Source organism: Ciona intestinalis, unplaced genomic scaffold (assembly GCF_000224145.3).
Source record: "Ciona intestinalis unplaced genomic scaffold, KH HT001240.1, whole genome shotgun sequence".
Classification (NCBI taxonomy): domain Eukaryota; kingdom Metazoa; phylum Chordata; class Ascidiacea; order Phlebobranchia; family Cionidae; genus Ciona; species Ciona intestinalis.
This window is the reverse complement of record NW_004191561.1, coordinates 1-14,684: the sequence shown is the minus strand read 5'-3', so window position 1 is coordinate 14,684 and position 14,684 is coordinate 1. Positions and strand designations below refer to the sequence as shown.

The 14,684-nt window shown below is 32.3% G+C and overlaps 1 protein-coding gene across 14 annotated transcripts in view; it reads left to right on the top strand.

The window, feature by feature from the left end:
- The window catches only part of LOC101243084 (SCO-spondin-like), a 17,055-nt gene extending 2,371 nt beyond the window's left edge, over positions 1 to 14,684 (top strand). The window contains exons 3-28 of one of the 14 annotated variants that reach the window (XM_026840403.1): positions 1,817 to 1,970; positions 2,839 to 2,998; positions 3,373 to 3,447; positions 3,824 to 3,956; positions 4,140 to 4,234; positions 4,524 to 4,668; positions 4,928 to 5,159; positions 5,487 to 5,630; positions 6,398 to 6,617; positions 6,917 to 7,126; positions 7,663 to 7,753; positions 7,984 to 8,148; positions 8,601 to 8,726; positions 9,375 to 9,489; positions 9,690 to 9,828; positions 10,186 to 10,337; positions 10,670 to 10,781; positions 11,173 to 11,302; positions 11,513 to 11,718; positions 12,291 to 12,398; positions 12,738 to 12,880; positions 13,291 to 13,430; positions 13,935 to 14,080; positions 14,254 to 14,427; positions 14,488 to 14,510; positions 14,610 to 14,684. In XM_026840403.1, coding sequence (XP_026696204.1) covers positions 1,817 to 1,970; positions 2,839 to 2,998; positions 3,373 to 3,447; positions 3,824 to 3,956; positions 4,140 to 4,234; positions 4,524 to 4,668; positions 4,928 to 5,159; positions 5,487 to 5,630; positions 6,398 to 6,617; positions 6,917 to 7,126; positions 7,663 to 7,753; positions 7,984 to 8,148; positions 8,601 to 8,726; positions 9,375 to 9,489; positions 9,690 to 9,828; positions 10,186 to 10,337; positions 10,670 to 10,781; positions 11,173 to 11,302; positions 11,513 to 11,718; positions 12,291 to 12,398; positions 12,738 to 12,880; positions 13,291 to 13,430; positions 13,935 to 14,080; positions 14,254 to 14,427; positions 14,488 to 14,510; positions 14,610 to 14,631 — 3,560 coding nt within the window. In that variant the 3' untranslated portion in view covers positions 14,632 to 14,684. Of the gene's footprint in view, positions 1 to 1,310; positions 1,412 to 1,816; positions 1,999 to 2,838; positions 2,999 to 3,372; positions 3,448 to 3,823; positions 3,957 to 4,139; positions 4,235 to 4,523; positions 4,669 to 4,927; positions 5,160 to 5,486; positions 5,631 to 6,397; positions 6,618 to 6,916; positions 7,127 to 7,662; positions 7,754 to 7,983; positions 8,149 to 8,600; positions 8,727 to 9,374; positions 9,490 to 9,689; positions 9,829 to 10,185; positions 10,338 to 10,669; positions 10,782 to 11,172; positions 11,303 to 11,512; positions 11,719 to 12,290; positions 12,399 to 12,737; positions 12,881 to 13,290; positions 13,431 to 13,934; positions 14,081 to 14,253 lie in introns of those variants that run through there. The other 13 variants (XM_026840402.1, XM_026840399.1, XM_026840395.1 and 10 more) reach the window with 13 other exon arrangements.

The following is a 14,684-nucleotide window of genomic DNA, read 5'->3' as shown; positions in this document are numbered from 1 at the left end:
TACTTTTGTAGGATGAAATATTTATCCATTGATGTTCGAACATTACCCATTGTGTTCAAACAATACCAATTGTTATGCAATAATATAATGTATAGGTAACATGTTAAAAATTAAAGCAGTAGGGCAAGAAAAAGAATGTTTAGACCTAATTTTCAAAGCGTACAGTATTGTTTCGTGTTAATTACGTATATTCCTATTTATAAATACACTTAATAATATCAAAAGTAACAATGATTTTAAACTGTCCCATCTTATCCTGTGTGTTTTCAAATTTGTAAAATTTTACCTGTTGTGCGGATCGCAAAATAACTCCTCGTGTTTTTATTATATTTTATTAGGTTGGTGTCAATTGATAAAGGAATGATGGTACTTTCGTGGTATTTTTCAAAAACTGTTATCTATTTTGATTTTGGAAATATTTAGCAATATGTGCTTGAGCGTCCCATCTTCCTCCATTGTACTATATAGAAAATATATTCGAAATTGAGTCATTTGTAGATAATTTAGAACAAGTGGCTTGTGCGATAAAACAGTGTAGCAATACCCAATTTGTAGCAAAAGTGTAGACTTTATTAATGGTTATTATCAATTTCCTGTTAGTACAAAACAATACCAGTTTCACCTAAAAACCCGTCATGTATTTTGTATGTTGAAATATTGAGGAATGTGTGCTTAGGTGTCCCATTTCTCCACACTACTTTTTGGAAAGTATTTGTTGACGCACTTTTGGTATCCTTTTAGTTAATGGTATAACAATCAAGGTCACAACATAGTTGTTTTATACAAATCCCCTCGTAGCCGTCGAACAAAGCAACACGGGAAGCAATTGTAACCTGATACCGCAGTTATAAGCCTGCAGAAAGTTACTATAGTAGTGTTGCACATGTGGGCTTTCAATTGTAGAACTCGACGCACGCATGTACGATGGAAGATAAAATGAGAAAGTTTCTTAGTAAAGGTACACACAATAAAACCTTTAGAATAGATGATATATAAATATGGACCGTTGGTGAAAAGATAAACATTTAGGCCTAAAACACTGAAAAAGGAGATCGGCGACTAAAATTAAAATACGTAAGAAACTGTTTACGCTGCTAATTGTTCATGTGTAATATGTTTTGTTCAAATCAAAACTTCAACACAGATTTTTGAAATACGCAAAATTGATTTGATTTTTATTAACGAAGATTTGATTTTTATAAGGGTTACATATTAGGGTAATTACCCACTTGGAAAGAATATATGTTATTTATTTCCATCCAAAAAATGAATTTTAAAATTTTCAAAAAATGAATTTTAAATTTTTTTGGAAACAATTAAATTTATTTAGCCACCTCTGACGGTGCAACAGAAGTCGTTATAACACAGGTGTTCTGTTTCATACACCTTGTGCCCGCTTACATGTTATCACGTATGTAAATTTGTGGGTGATTGTTTTTTTGACAACACATTAGTGGCCACGGAGTTAAACAAATGTAATTGTAAAAATACAACTACAGCTTTAATTGTTGTGCAGGTTTAAATATAGTGAATTTTCATAATAAATGTAGGGTAGGGGAAGATCGGACCCCTTTTCATTATATTTTTGCATCCAAATTAGTAGTAAACAAAGTACATGCAAAGAAATATATACCTGTATCCTCACGTCTGACATGAACCGTTGTTAAATAAATGATTGAAGTTGTTCATTCAACCATTGTTAATTCTTGTTTGGGGTATTTAGATGTAAAGTGCTAAAGGTGTCTTATCTTACCTCACATTACTTTACGCTATTTCAGTGTCACATTCTAATTTGAATTTATTTTGTTAATTTTAGATACTGCCCTACATTGTAGCACATATGGACAAGTCAACTATCGAACATTTGATGGAAAAATATTCGATTTCGATGGCAAGTGTTCGTATAACCTTGTGTCTGGTAAAGAAGGGGGAAGCCATATATTTCAGATTTATGTCAAGAATGAACAACGGTACTTTTTACATAACTGTAGTACACATGTAAGTGAAGAGACGTATGTGTTTTTAAATGGAGAAGGAAACACAGAAAATATACTTCTGACCTATATAACTTGACTGTGTTTGTTCTACAAAGACTGTATTGTAACTTATTTTATATAACAAAAACGACAAACATTCAAAAGACTCGGAAAACGTAAACAAAATTATGATTTAGTTTTAAGGAAGCTCTTTATTATGATTTATTACTGGCCTAAGTTCTGGAACCCATTGCCTGCAAGAAGGTTAAGATTGCATTGAAAACAATATGATCAATTTTCAATCAATTACACAGAGGTCAATATCATTATTTCAATAAAGTGGTAGTGCAATTTCCTGTTACAATCAGCCAGTTACCAAGTTCATTATTATAGTGAAGATTGTATCAACACTGAGCCACGCTTTTAAATATTTAAATTGCTTTGACTAGAAGGTCGAGCTTACACTGAGAACAATACCAACAATGCAAAAAGACCGGGGTTGCAATTTCCTTCCTTGAGCCAGTGATCAAGTCAATCAAGAACTTTAGTCTGTCTAATGAAATTGTTATAGCTTAAGGCAATTTCTATTAAGTGTATTTTTGAAAGTAACACACACACAACCTTTTTGGCAGGATTTTGTATTAAACCCAGTAACCTTTGATTATTGAAATAGGACACCTGTTTATAACAACTGTCGTTATCCCGCTATGTGAGGATGGGACATAACCATAATACATAAAAAATACATTTTCACACATTTATTGTGACTGCAATCATTGGTCTAATGGTTGAGTAGTGTTTTGATATAGAGTCTAGGAAAATTTTAGTATTTTAAATTTCCTAATATTTTTTTCTTTTGTAGATGTGTAAATGGCACCTGCAGACGAGGGATTGTAATTTATTTAGGACACTCTAAGCAGAAGATAAGTTTGGACACAAATGCTAATGGGACAGTTTCTGTAACAACTGACACTCACAGTTTAGATTTGCCTTCCACAGCTTACTCTCATGGAATAGAAGACGTATGCGTTTGTTTTTATTAGTGTGTATTTGACTTTATTACATGAGTATCGCAGACCATGTGTAGTGCCATGGCACTGTGTTAAATGCTAGATGCTGCTACCATCATGTTTATATGTGTACTTGGGCAAGATACTTATTGTTTATCAATACAACCCAGTGGTTTCTTATGGATTATATTTGTTAGTCTTGAAATATAGAAAAAATGTTTATGGTAACTCGTAAGCAGACATGGAAGCCTATGAAACAGAACACCCAAGCACTCACACAGTGGTACCGGCATCAAACCCTTAACTTTATACTCTCTATTACAATCAATAAAGCTAACCACTGTTCTTTGGCATTCTAAATAACACAAATAATTCATTGCTTCTAGATTGCTGGTAATGTAATTGTTAAAGGACCTTACTTTGCATTGGTATGGGACACCAAAGAAAATATAAATGTGGAGGTAAACTAATGATTTTTTTTTTAGTTTTGGTATGTTTATTGTTTTATGCTGACGTTTGATTCTTTATATAACTTTGAGACACCAATATGGAACTAATGATTTTCATGTTATACCAACTATCAAACCTAGTATTTAATTTCATATACAAAAAAGCCTAACTATAAAACAAAATTGATCCTTTGAAATCAGTTTTTTTCCTGATAGCTATATGAATGAGATTGTGGTATCTCAGTATTACCAACAAGTCATTGCAGCAATTTAATTCTTGACTGTTTCTCCTTTTTATTTTTGACCCACTTTATTATTATAAATTTCATTTTTTTAACAATTACTAGATTAAACTTATTGTATTAAATTTAACCTCCCTGTTATATAGATTGATCCGGAATGGAAAAATAAGACCGTAGGTTTATGTGGGAATTCCAATGGTAACAAAACAGATGAGTTTACCAATGAATATGGAACACTGCCTTCAGCACAAGCATTTGGAAACAGTATGGCTGGAGTTGGTAAGATCATTCTGTTGCGAATTTTATCAGTCAAATTATAACTATTTGCAACATATATGGATTTAGGTATAGCGGCCACTCCCACACCATTTTTACTAGTAGTTTTTACACCCACTAAGTGTGTAACAATTTTTTGAATTCAATAAATATAACAATAATATCTTTAAACCTCTGTATTAATAGGTTGTGGAAAGACAACAACCAGCAGATGCAATCTTTCTCCAGCAGACAAAGCGATATGCAACTCTACATCAGAGATAGGGCTTAACTGCTCTAAGGTATTATTATGGGAAATTTAAAACTTCATTGAATAACTTGAATAATGCGATTAAAATATTTGATCAGATAGTTTTATGTGTTCTTACCAAAACAACTTGATCAAGTTTACTTTCAGGTTATTTTTTTTATTTGCTGATCTAGAGTTCTCCTATTACATACTGTTGCCTTTTTTGCAAATCTGACCAGATTTTGAAAGTTAGTTTATGGAGTATATCAGATAATAAATAAAATAGTGTAGGAAAGTTCCAGAATTTAATTCTATACATTTTTGAATATTTTTATGAACAGAAATTTGATGCTGCCTTATACAAAGAACAATGTTTGAACACTCTTTGCAAATACTTAACACCTATGGACGGTTTTTGCAACATTGCAGAAGCTTTACTAAGGGAATGTGGTGCAATAAACAACACTGTTTTCTCTGAGAAATGCCGTAAGTTTTTCTTTAGTATCATTGTTTATTTATTCACGCATGACACAAAAACTGAAGAGTCATAACAGGCGTTTTGTTTCATACACCTCATGCCCACATAAATGTTTGTTTTTTGGATTTTTTATTTATATAACTCATTAAAACATAAATCAGCAATGCAAAAATACACAAAGCAAATGCCCACACAGTTACATACATGTTAACCTCTGCATGCCAATGCAAAAATATAACAAAAAAACATTTTTTCATTTCTTTACAGCTAGAAATTGTTCTGCCAATAAAGTGTTTAGTACGTGTACAAGTGCTTGCCCCGCTACTTGTGCAACTACAGAGCAGCTTTGTCCATACACGGGCTGTATATCTGGCTGTCAATGTCCTGATGATAAAGTGTTACACAATGGTTTATGTATCAATAGACAAACATGCCCTTGTAGTTATCAAGGGAAATATTATCCATCAGGTCACAGCATTAAACAAGACTGTAATAACTGGTAAGTTACTTTGATTGTTGGAACAACTCCGAGTTTTTACATGTTGGAAATCAAACATAACTTTTTACTAAGGCCACAGTCAAGTTTAAAGATTTCAGACAATGCTGCTACTGGTCTGTTATGGATTGCCTAAACTGTCAGTCTGTATGTATAAGTACTAGGACTCTTTAGTGACAACTTTGTTGGAGCAATGACTGTAAAGTGTTTTGTGTAAGAACAAGAGTAGCACTACAAAACTTTCAACTTAGTATTTTTAGCTATGCCAAGTGCTTTCCAACCACTGAGCTATAAGCTCTAATTAAATAATAAGACGTTTTTTTTTTACAGCACTTGCAATGGTGGTAAATGGACCTGCACAAGCAAACAATGCAATGCTGTATGTAAGGTTCTGGGTGACAGATACTACACTACGTTTGACAAACTAGATTACAAAGTAAAAGCTGTATGTGCTGTAACATTACTAACTATCAGGTGAGCAGTTGTAATTATACAGACAATATATTTAAGTTACCGATTACATACGTTCACAAATGGACATATTACTTTAAAAAAAAATTAAAAAAGTTTTATTGATTTCTGTGATAATTTACATTGCCTTTATTATGTCACAAGAATAGTTATGACTGTCACAGCATCAGCCAACTTTCCACACTTGTTACTCCAGTATACGGGTTTTACCGCAACATGATTCAACAAAAAAGCTGTAAAACTTTGTCATTTACTTCGCAAGTTTAATCTCTAGAATGTATTCTAGAATCACTGTTTATTCCCAGCATATGCGTTGAACATCCTGACTTTACCGTATTTGTTATAACCACATTTTTGCCAATGCGAGTCGCAAATATAGCGAGGAAATCCTTGCCTGACCGCCCGTCCCATATTTATGATTTCACATATTGGCTGGCGATTTTATAAGTTTGAAAACTGGTCTAATCTACTAGTTTTAATATAAATATAAGATCCTTTTTACTTGTATTGATTATATGGTTGCACATATTGACATATAAAAACTTTATGCTAATGTCATGTAGGGCCTACTTGTAAAAATGGTCAAACATACATAACAAAAAGTATGAAAGTTACAAGTAAATTTAAAGTCACTTCCCTGGTACCGTACACTAAAGTTTTAAACGGTAACATGCCAATCTTAAAATATAAAACAACATCTTAATTATTTATTAAATTATTGAACAAACTATTGATTTTTTTAATTTTCAGAATATTTTTATTGTTTTTAGTCCTCCCAGCAACCAAACAGACGATCCTTTTACGATCAAGTCTGAACTGGTAGACACTGGTTCACATAGAAACTATGGCAGGAAAATCGTTATTCATTACAAAGGGGTCACATTGACTCTGGGTACCAATTCTCAAGTCTATTTAGGATCTAATCAAATAGCACTGCCTTTTTCTTCAAGTGGAATTTTAGTGAAAAAAGTATCATCACAAATGATAAAGGTAAAAATCATTTTTTCAATTTATTTTTTATTTGGTGTATACAAACTAGACACTTATATTATATCTTCTGTTCCCTAGATGAGCATAACCAATTATTTCACAAGTTACATACATGGTAACTAGTAAGCAGGCATGATGTGTAAGAAACATAACATCCATGTTATAGCCTAAATATTTGTCATTTTCTATTCATTTATTTATTCAATTGATTATCATATCATAATCACAATATTTTTTATCACTTATTTATTCTGTTTTGCTCATACGTCATACTGCTATAACAAATGTGTTTTACCAAGGTTCAACTTGACAATGGCGTAATGCTTCTACGGGATTCTATTAAGCGTGTGTATATCTACGTAATACCTAGTTTGAAGTTTAAAACCAAAGGAATGTGCGGAACGTATAACAACAATCAGAAAGATGATTTTGTTACTTATGAGGGAGATATTGAATCAAACCCTGTCAGTTTTGCTTCTAAGTGGAAAGTCTCCAAATCATGCACAGAGGTGGTTTTTATATTTTTATAATTTAATAATTTAATGCTTAAAGTTCACATTTTGACTGAATTTGATCAGACAATACTTTAAATAATTTTAAAGTTAATTTTTCAACTGGTTGCGCCATCTCCAGTCGCTATGAGACCACATGGTACCTCAATAGCCGTTTTAATAAGTTAATACTACTTAATATTGCAATGAATTTCTTCTAAATAATTCTGTTTATTCTTGAAATATTTAATAATAAAAAACTCATAATGACGTCATCAGGAATTCAAAGATGTTATCAAAATAAATAAATATAAGGTTAATGGCGATTTCATACATTTCTATAGCATGTTTTGGTCTATAGTTTGGTTGCAAAAACTATTTAAGTGAGACTAAGTAAAAATTAAAAAGTGACAGTAAAGGGTTAACTAGGTAAAACCAAAATGTATATTAAATAACATAAATTTTAAGCTAATTCAAAACAATAAAGTTTCAAGGTCAAGTTGGATAAAATTTAAAATCAGTTTAAAACATTGTTTATTACGCTTTTCATTCAGCACCCACAAGTAATTGACCCGTGTAGCAACCAAGACATGTTGTCTATTGCTCAGTTAGCGTGCAAGTTTCTAAAACAATCTCCATTCACAGGTAAAACAATTCTAGTTGTAAGTGTTATAGCTTAACAGAAGGCATGGGGTAACACTATGTATGCCTAGTGTATAAGACGACAACCATGTAAAAACTTGAAAGTGAACAGTGTGTGTTTAAACACAACTTACAATTCATTATAGTCTTCTTTAAAATATTTTTAAATTTTATCTACTGTAATCAGAGAAACAAACAAAGTTATTTTATTCTCTACCCATTTTAATTAACAGATTGTCATACAAAAGTAGACTTCGTGCCATACTACAAACACTGTATGTATGATATGTGTGCAACTGGTAGTAATGCATCTGTATGTGTAATGGTAGAGGATTATGTGAAAGCATGCGCTGAACAAGGAGTTTATATCAACTGGGTTAAGAAAGGGCATGCCTGTGGTAAGTGTTTTATCGAAAGTTTGATATATTTTTCTGTTACTTTTTTTGGTATCTTTTTTAAACCTTTGGGGATGAGTAATTAAATATGCAATAATTTTAAACAAAAATCAAAGTGTAATTGTAAAGTTTTTAAAATAAAATCTTCCAACAAATTTTTAAAAGAATAATATCTAACTGATTGTTTACCGCTAGCATAAACACTTGTGTTGCTAGAGAGCGATATTTGATAGTCAGTAAAAAAAAACAGAATATGGTAATATAAATTTCCTCCTTAAGGATTAGGAAAATTTTAAATCTTTTTATACTTTTGTTATCTTAAAAAAATTTCAAAGCAATGTTCTTCCAACTTCTTCGTGATTTTGTTTAGTGGTTTTAAACGGTTTTAGTTTGCCTAAAACGTACATAATCATATTTCCTGTACAGAAAATAACCATATCTTGTTTTCTATTTAGATCCGCAATGCAGTAGCACTATGCAGTACAAGACATGTACGTCTGCATGTTCTGGTTCTTGTTATACTGAAACATCCACAGATTTGTGCGAAAATGTCTGTGTACAAGGCTGTGGATGCCCTGAAGGTAATCTAGTTTGTTTCTTAATATGACATGAAACAAGAGGTGACACAATAAATGTGTGGTGTATAAAACAACACGTTATAAAATAATAGTGTACTAAGTATATGAATATACCATGTGTGTCTGGTGTAAGAAAAGACAACCATTTTATAACTTAACAGTGAGCATGATGTGTATGTACAGCATGTGTGTCTTGTGTATAAGAGGCACCCATGTTATAATCCAACAGTGAGCATGAGGTGTATTGATACACCATATGTGTCTAATGTGTAGAAAGGCACTTATGTTATAGCTCGACAGCAAGGTTAAAGCATACTTTATATATAAACCTCAGAATAGCGAATAACGAAAAATGTAACTTACTTTGTCCTCTGGTTGCCAGAATACAACAGTCGTTATCACACGGTACTGGTATACATACACCTCATGCCAGCTTGCGAGGTTACCATGTATGTTACATAATTTGGTCAACCCATTAGTGACCACTGGGTTTTAGCAATTGCCATTAAGTGTCTTGCCCAAGGACACATATGCCCACAATGGTAGAAGCAACGAGCCTTGAAATTATTACCTCTGGGTTACAGGCAGGCACGCTATCCACTTTGCCATGGGGTCAGTACCGTAACTTTGTTAATATTTATTATTTTTAAGGTCTTCTCCTCAACAATGACATGGCAACATGTGTATATCCATCTGAATGCAAGTGCATACATAGGGGTGAACTAATTCTACCTGGTAAAGTTGTTACTAGTGGTTGCCAAACATGGTATGTATAAGTTAGCATACTAGATGAAAAGTTTAGTTTGCACTGTTTGCTTTGATTTTCCTTTTTCACAATTCCTTAAAATGCATTTATATGTTTAAATAAACCCTTTAAATTTAAAAAAATTCTATAAAAATAAAAGCCAAAAAAAGCATATTCACAATGCAACTTCAAGTTTACTAAGTTGTAACCCAACACCACAGTACCTGTATGAACGGTATTATGAACTGCACAGTATCTAAGAACTGTCCTACAAATGGACCGTGTTACATCAATGAACATTTACCTGCTGACTACACACAAGTGTGTGAGAAGACATGTGACATGTATGAGAATAACCAGGTTAGTTACTTGTATTGTTTACTGTTTGTGTCATCATGAGTTGTTACAATTTGTGTCTGGTATATATGAGGTCAATATGAAACCTGTAACAAGTTTCACCAATTAGCACAAAGTGTATAAAACACATGTGTGTTTATAAGGACATTTATGGTAGAACTTGACAGCAAACAAAGCTAAATGAAACATATTTGTTTGATGTATTAAAACATGTTTAACCCAAAAGTGAGCTTGAGGTGCATCGATACCACCATATGAGTTTAGCATAGTAAGACACACATGTTATAACTGGATGGTTTGTGTGTGATGCAATTTTTTGACATCTTCACATAAACCATTAATATAATCATTTTCCAACAGTGTAGCACCTTAACAGATGCATATGGATGTGTATGTAATAATAATACGTATCGGTTTGCCAAAAGTTGTGTAACAGCCGATAAATGTCCGTGCCATCACGGTGGAAGAGCTTTTAAGCCAAGTACAACGCTTAATATGGGATCTAAGACTTGGTAAGTTAGTTTATAACTTAGTTTATTTATTATCTCTATCTTGGCATGGTAGGACAACTTGGATTGATAATACTGTAATTATATGCACTATATATTATAGTTTCATGCATTTTGTCCCCTTAAGAATTACCAAGTATCTCACTTCTTTTGATTGTTTATGCACTACATGGCATTAACAACTACTTGCTAGATTATAGGGCAATAGTTCAAACAGATAGACAACTTTTATTATTTTTTGCTATCACAGCAGTAAAGCCTAATGTCGTTATGGAGAATAAACTAAACATAACTGTTTTGATTTACACATTTTGCATGGCTGATGTTTTTTACAGCACCTGTAGCAACAGACAGTGGCATTGTGTGGCAAACGCACCAATTGGGGAATGTACTGTGTTTGGAGCTCCTCACTATATAACATTCGATGGTAAAGTGTATAACTTTCAGGTATTTGAAATATCAATGCAGCTTTAAGTTTTTATTTGTGTAATTTGCCGAGTGTTTACTAATAGGGTAACTCTATTATAAATACCAGGAATCATTAAATCTGGATGTCTTGTTGTAGTTCCATTCACACGACATTTATAACTTTTGTGTTCGTTGTGTAAGGCCATCAGGCGGTTCATTGGGCACAAATTATGTAAAGTTCATATTACTATTCTTTATTAGTCTATAAAGGCATTTGTTTTAGCTCCTGATGGTATTGCATTAGCCCAGTTTATTTGTGTCATTATATGGCATGCATGTGAAAACAAAACAATTTTAGGCAAAAAACCAACCGGGTTAATACAAAAATCTAGGAATTTTACAAAAAAATTAATCAATTTTTTTATTGTAGGGTGATTGTTCATATGTGCTGGTAAAATCTGCTTCAAACAGCCCACATGACTTTAAAGTTATTGTGGCCAATAGTAAATGTGATAAAGGTGGTGAAGGGTGCAATAAAACAATCAGTTTAATAGCTCCAGGTATATGTTGTTTGATATCAATGTATAGGTTATAAATCAAATTAAAAAAGCCAGAGTTATTTAAAGTAGTTTATTTTAAAGCATTTTACTAAATTTTCAAATTGTTGTTTTAAAGCTTTTTTTGTTTAAAACCTTTTATTTAAAAACTCTTGATTAAATCATGTTTTATAAAACCCTTTTTTTTTTGGTTATTGGTTATAATTGGTTTAGGTTCTTCTGGATCTTTGAGGAAGGTGATTTTGTCTCGAAGGACAACAATACCTGATCTTATTAAGAATCACGGGAACGACTCAAACTTCCTCTACTGGAAAGCAGGAGAATGGATTTTCTTGAGACATCCTACTTCGGGAGTTGAGATAAAATGGGATCAAGTTTTAAGGATTTCTGTAGCTGTGGATCCATCCAATAGAGGAAAGGTAAATTGTTGTATTTTACATTAAAGCTGTAATGTTGCTTTGGGTTTAGCAGCACACTTTAATTTGACACTATTACTCAGGTAGTTTTTACCCCTAGCAACTGTCATTTTGCTGTTAATTCCATTCTCTTTATTGTTTTATTTAATTTGATCTTTATTATCGTATTTGCATAAATAAATAAAATTAAATCCCATATTTCTGTTCATCGACAATGTTTGTTTTAAACCGTATTCAAAATTCCTTTAATTTAATGCCACACCAATTAAGACAAGTTAATGCCCCAGTGCATGTTATTTTAGAATAGATTTTACTCACACTGGTAATTCTTGGCTGCTAATATTGTGTCCTATTTGTTTTTGTGCAAGACACTTATCAGCAATTGCTTTAACTTAGTGGTCACTATTGGGTTGTGCAAATTGTTAGTTACACAGAAAAAAAACAATCAAGCACAACATTACATAGTTAGATAGTAACTCATTAAGCGGGCACAATGTGTATGAAACAACATCCCTGTTTTAAAGACCGTAGTTGCCTCAATAAGTTGCATTCATTCATTTCAAATTTATCCTCAGGTTGAAGGCTTATGTGGAAATTACAATGGTGATGCATCCGATGACTTCGTTAAGAACACCGGAGGCCCAGTGGAGACATTAGCTACTGAGTTTGCACACAACTGGCAGGTAATTTAATAATTTGTTTGCAACAGAAAAGGCTTATTTGACTCTAAAATCTGGTACAAACAACATGTATACCAGCATATATGTATAATAGCTGTACATAACTTTAACTTTACTACTGTTCGCAAGTTATTTAAAGGCCTAAAGTTTCCAATTCTTTTTTTTTGTGAAAAAGTATTACAGACTATTAGGCACAAAATCAGTAAGCTAAACAACATCACAAAGCTAACTTGAATATGTTTTTCAGTTCTTTAAAACACGGTAATAATAAAACTTTTACTTTGGGATTTTAGATCGATCAAATTCAAAAGTTATTTTAATTAAAAAAACAACATTTTTCAGTATTCACCGTGTACAAAACCACAACCAGTACCAGACGCATGCAATGAAAACCCTGATCGTGAGATGTGGTCTATGAGAACTTGTGAAGCGATAAAGTCTTCTTTATTTTCAGCATGCCATGCACTCATTGAACCTCAGACTTGGTAGATCTTAAATTAACTATTGCTTGTACAAAATATTCCAGTGTTTAAGTTGCAATGAATTCCATCTTTTTTATTTCCAAAACACATACTTTTTACCATCTTTATTTTATTGTTTCGATTTATCCCTACGAAAGTACAACTAGTGTCAGTTTACTAACTACCAATAGTTGCATGTACCGTAGTAATGTGGCCAATCTCTTACATCTAAAATGTGGACCAGGCTTACAACTTTTAGTGTAATCCTCGTTATACTGCTTATTTAGTTGATCTGCATGTTATTAACATTTCACCTGTTATTGTCCTCTATTGATCAGAAGGGGATTACCATTTTACTAGAACATTTCACCATTTTTCTGCTCATCTGGCCAGTTTTTATTTAAAAACAAGTGCTCTGATATAAGCTTTTTCAGGTATGAAAAATGTGTTTTTGATGGCTGTAGCTGCAGTGGAGGTGGTGATTGTATTTGTGTGTGTGCTGTCATTGCCACTTATGCGCATGAATGCGCAAAAGTGAACGCACCGATAAAGTGGAGGTCTAATGCCCTTTGCCGTAAGTAATTGAATAGCCAACAACAATATATATTTTACTTATAATTTAAATGCTTATTAAAAAAATTTTAAAACATCACGCACACAATTAAATGTTTCTATTTAAAAAATATAGCTGTCTTTATTTTTGGTTGTCTTTTTTGAAAACTTGACTCTCTTTTTCATGTCTAAACACAACACGTACAGCAAAAGGATTAATATTGCTATATAATGCAAAGAGTAAGAGTTTTGTCATTTATATTAAGCAAGTTATTTTACAAAACCCATGCATTTAGAAATATATGTTAATTACTAAGCATGTGATATTAAATTTGATCATTTATTTTAAATATTTAAAACATGTATAAAAGTTTAATTTTAAACAATGCATGACTTTAACAAAATAAATTCTGTTTTGACTCGTATTTGCACAAAAAAACATACTAATATTATTCTGACCTACAACACCTGACAACGTAAGTGAAAATCATTCTATCCTTCATTTAAATAATGTTCATATGCTCAGCAATACAGTGTGGTGACTGTCCAATGAAATACGAATCATGTGGAACCTCATGCCCACGTACGTGTCGAAACAATTACAATTATGATATCATACAAAGAAATTGTTCATCAATCTGTGTGGAAGGGTGTAGTTGTCCACCAAACTTGGTTAGTTCCCTGTTTGATTTACTATTTAAACAATCTATTTAAAAAAAAGCAACTTTAAATGAATATTTTTTGTAAATAGAATTTACCTATTTGTTAATGCATTTCTTTTTTGAAATTACAATCCAATAACAAATACAAAAAGGTGTACAGATATTTATATATTTATAATATAGGTGATGGATTATTCTGAAACCACTTGTGTTGCTGTAGAAGAATGTGGAGTCATGCCAGCAACACCAAAAACAACAATAACAGTTCCACAAATAACAACAACACCACAAAACCTAACAACAAAAACACAACACCCAACAACAGCTTCACAAATACCAACAACAGCTCCACAAATACCAACAACAGCACAGCACTTAACAACAAAAACACAACACCCAACAACAGCTTCCGAAATGCCAACAACAGCTCCACAAATACCAACAACAGCACAGCACTTACCAACAAAAACACAACACATAACAACAGCTTCACAATTACCAACAACAGCACAACACTTAACAACAAAAACACAACACATAACAACAGCTCCACAATACTAACAACAGCTCCACAAATACTAACAACAGCTCCACAAATACCTACAACAGCACAA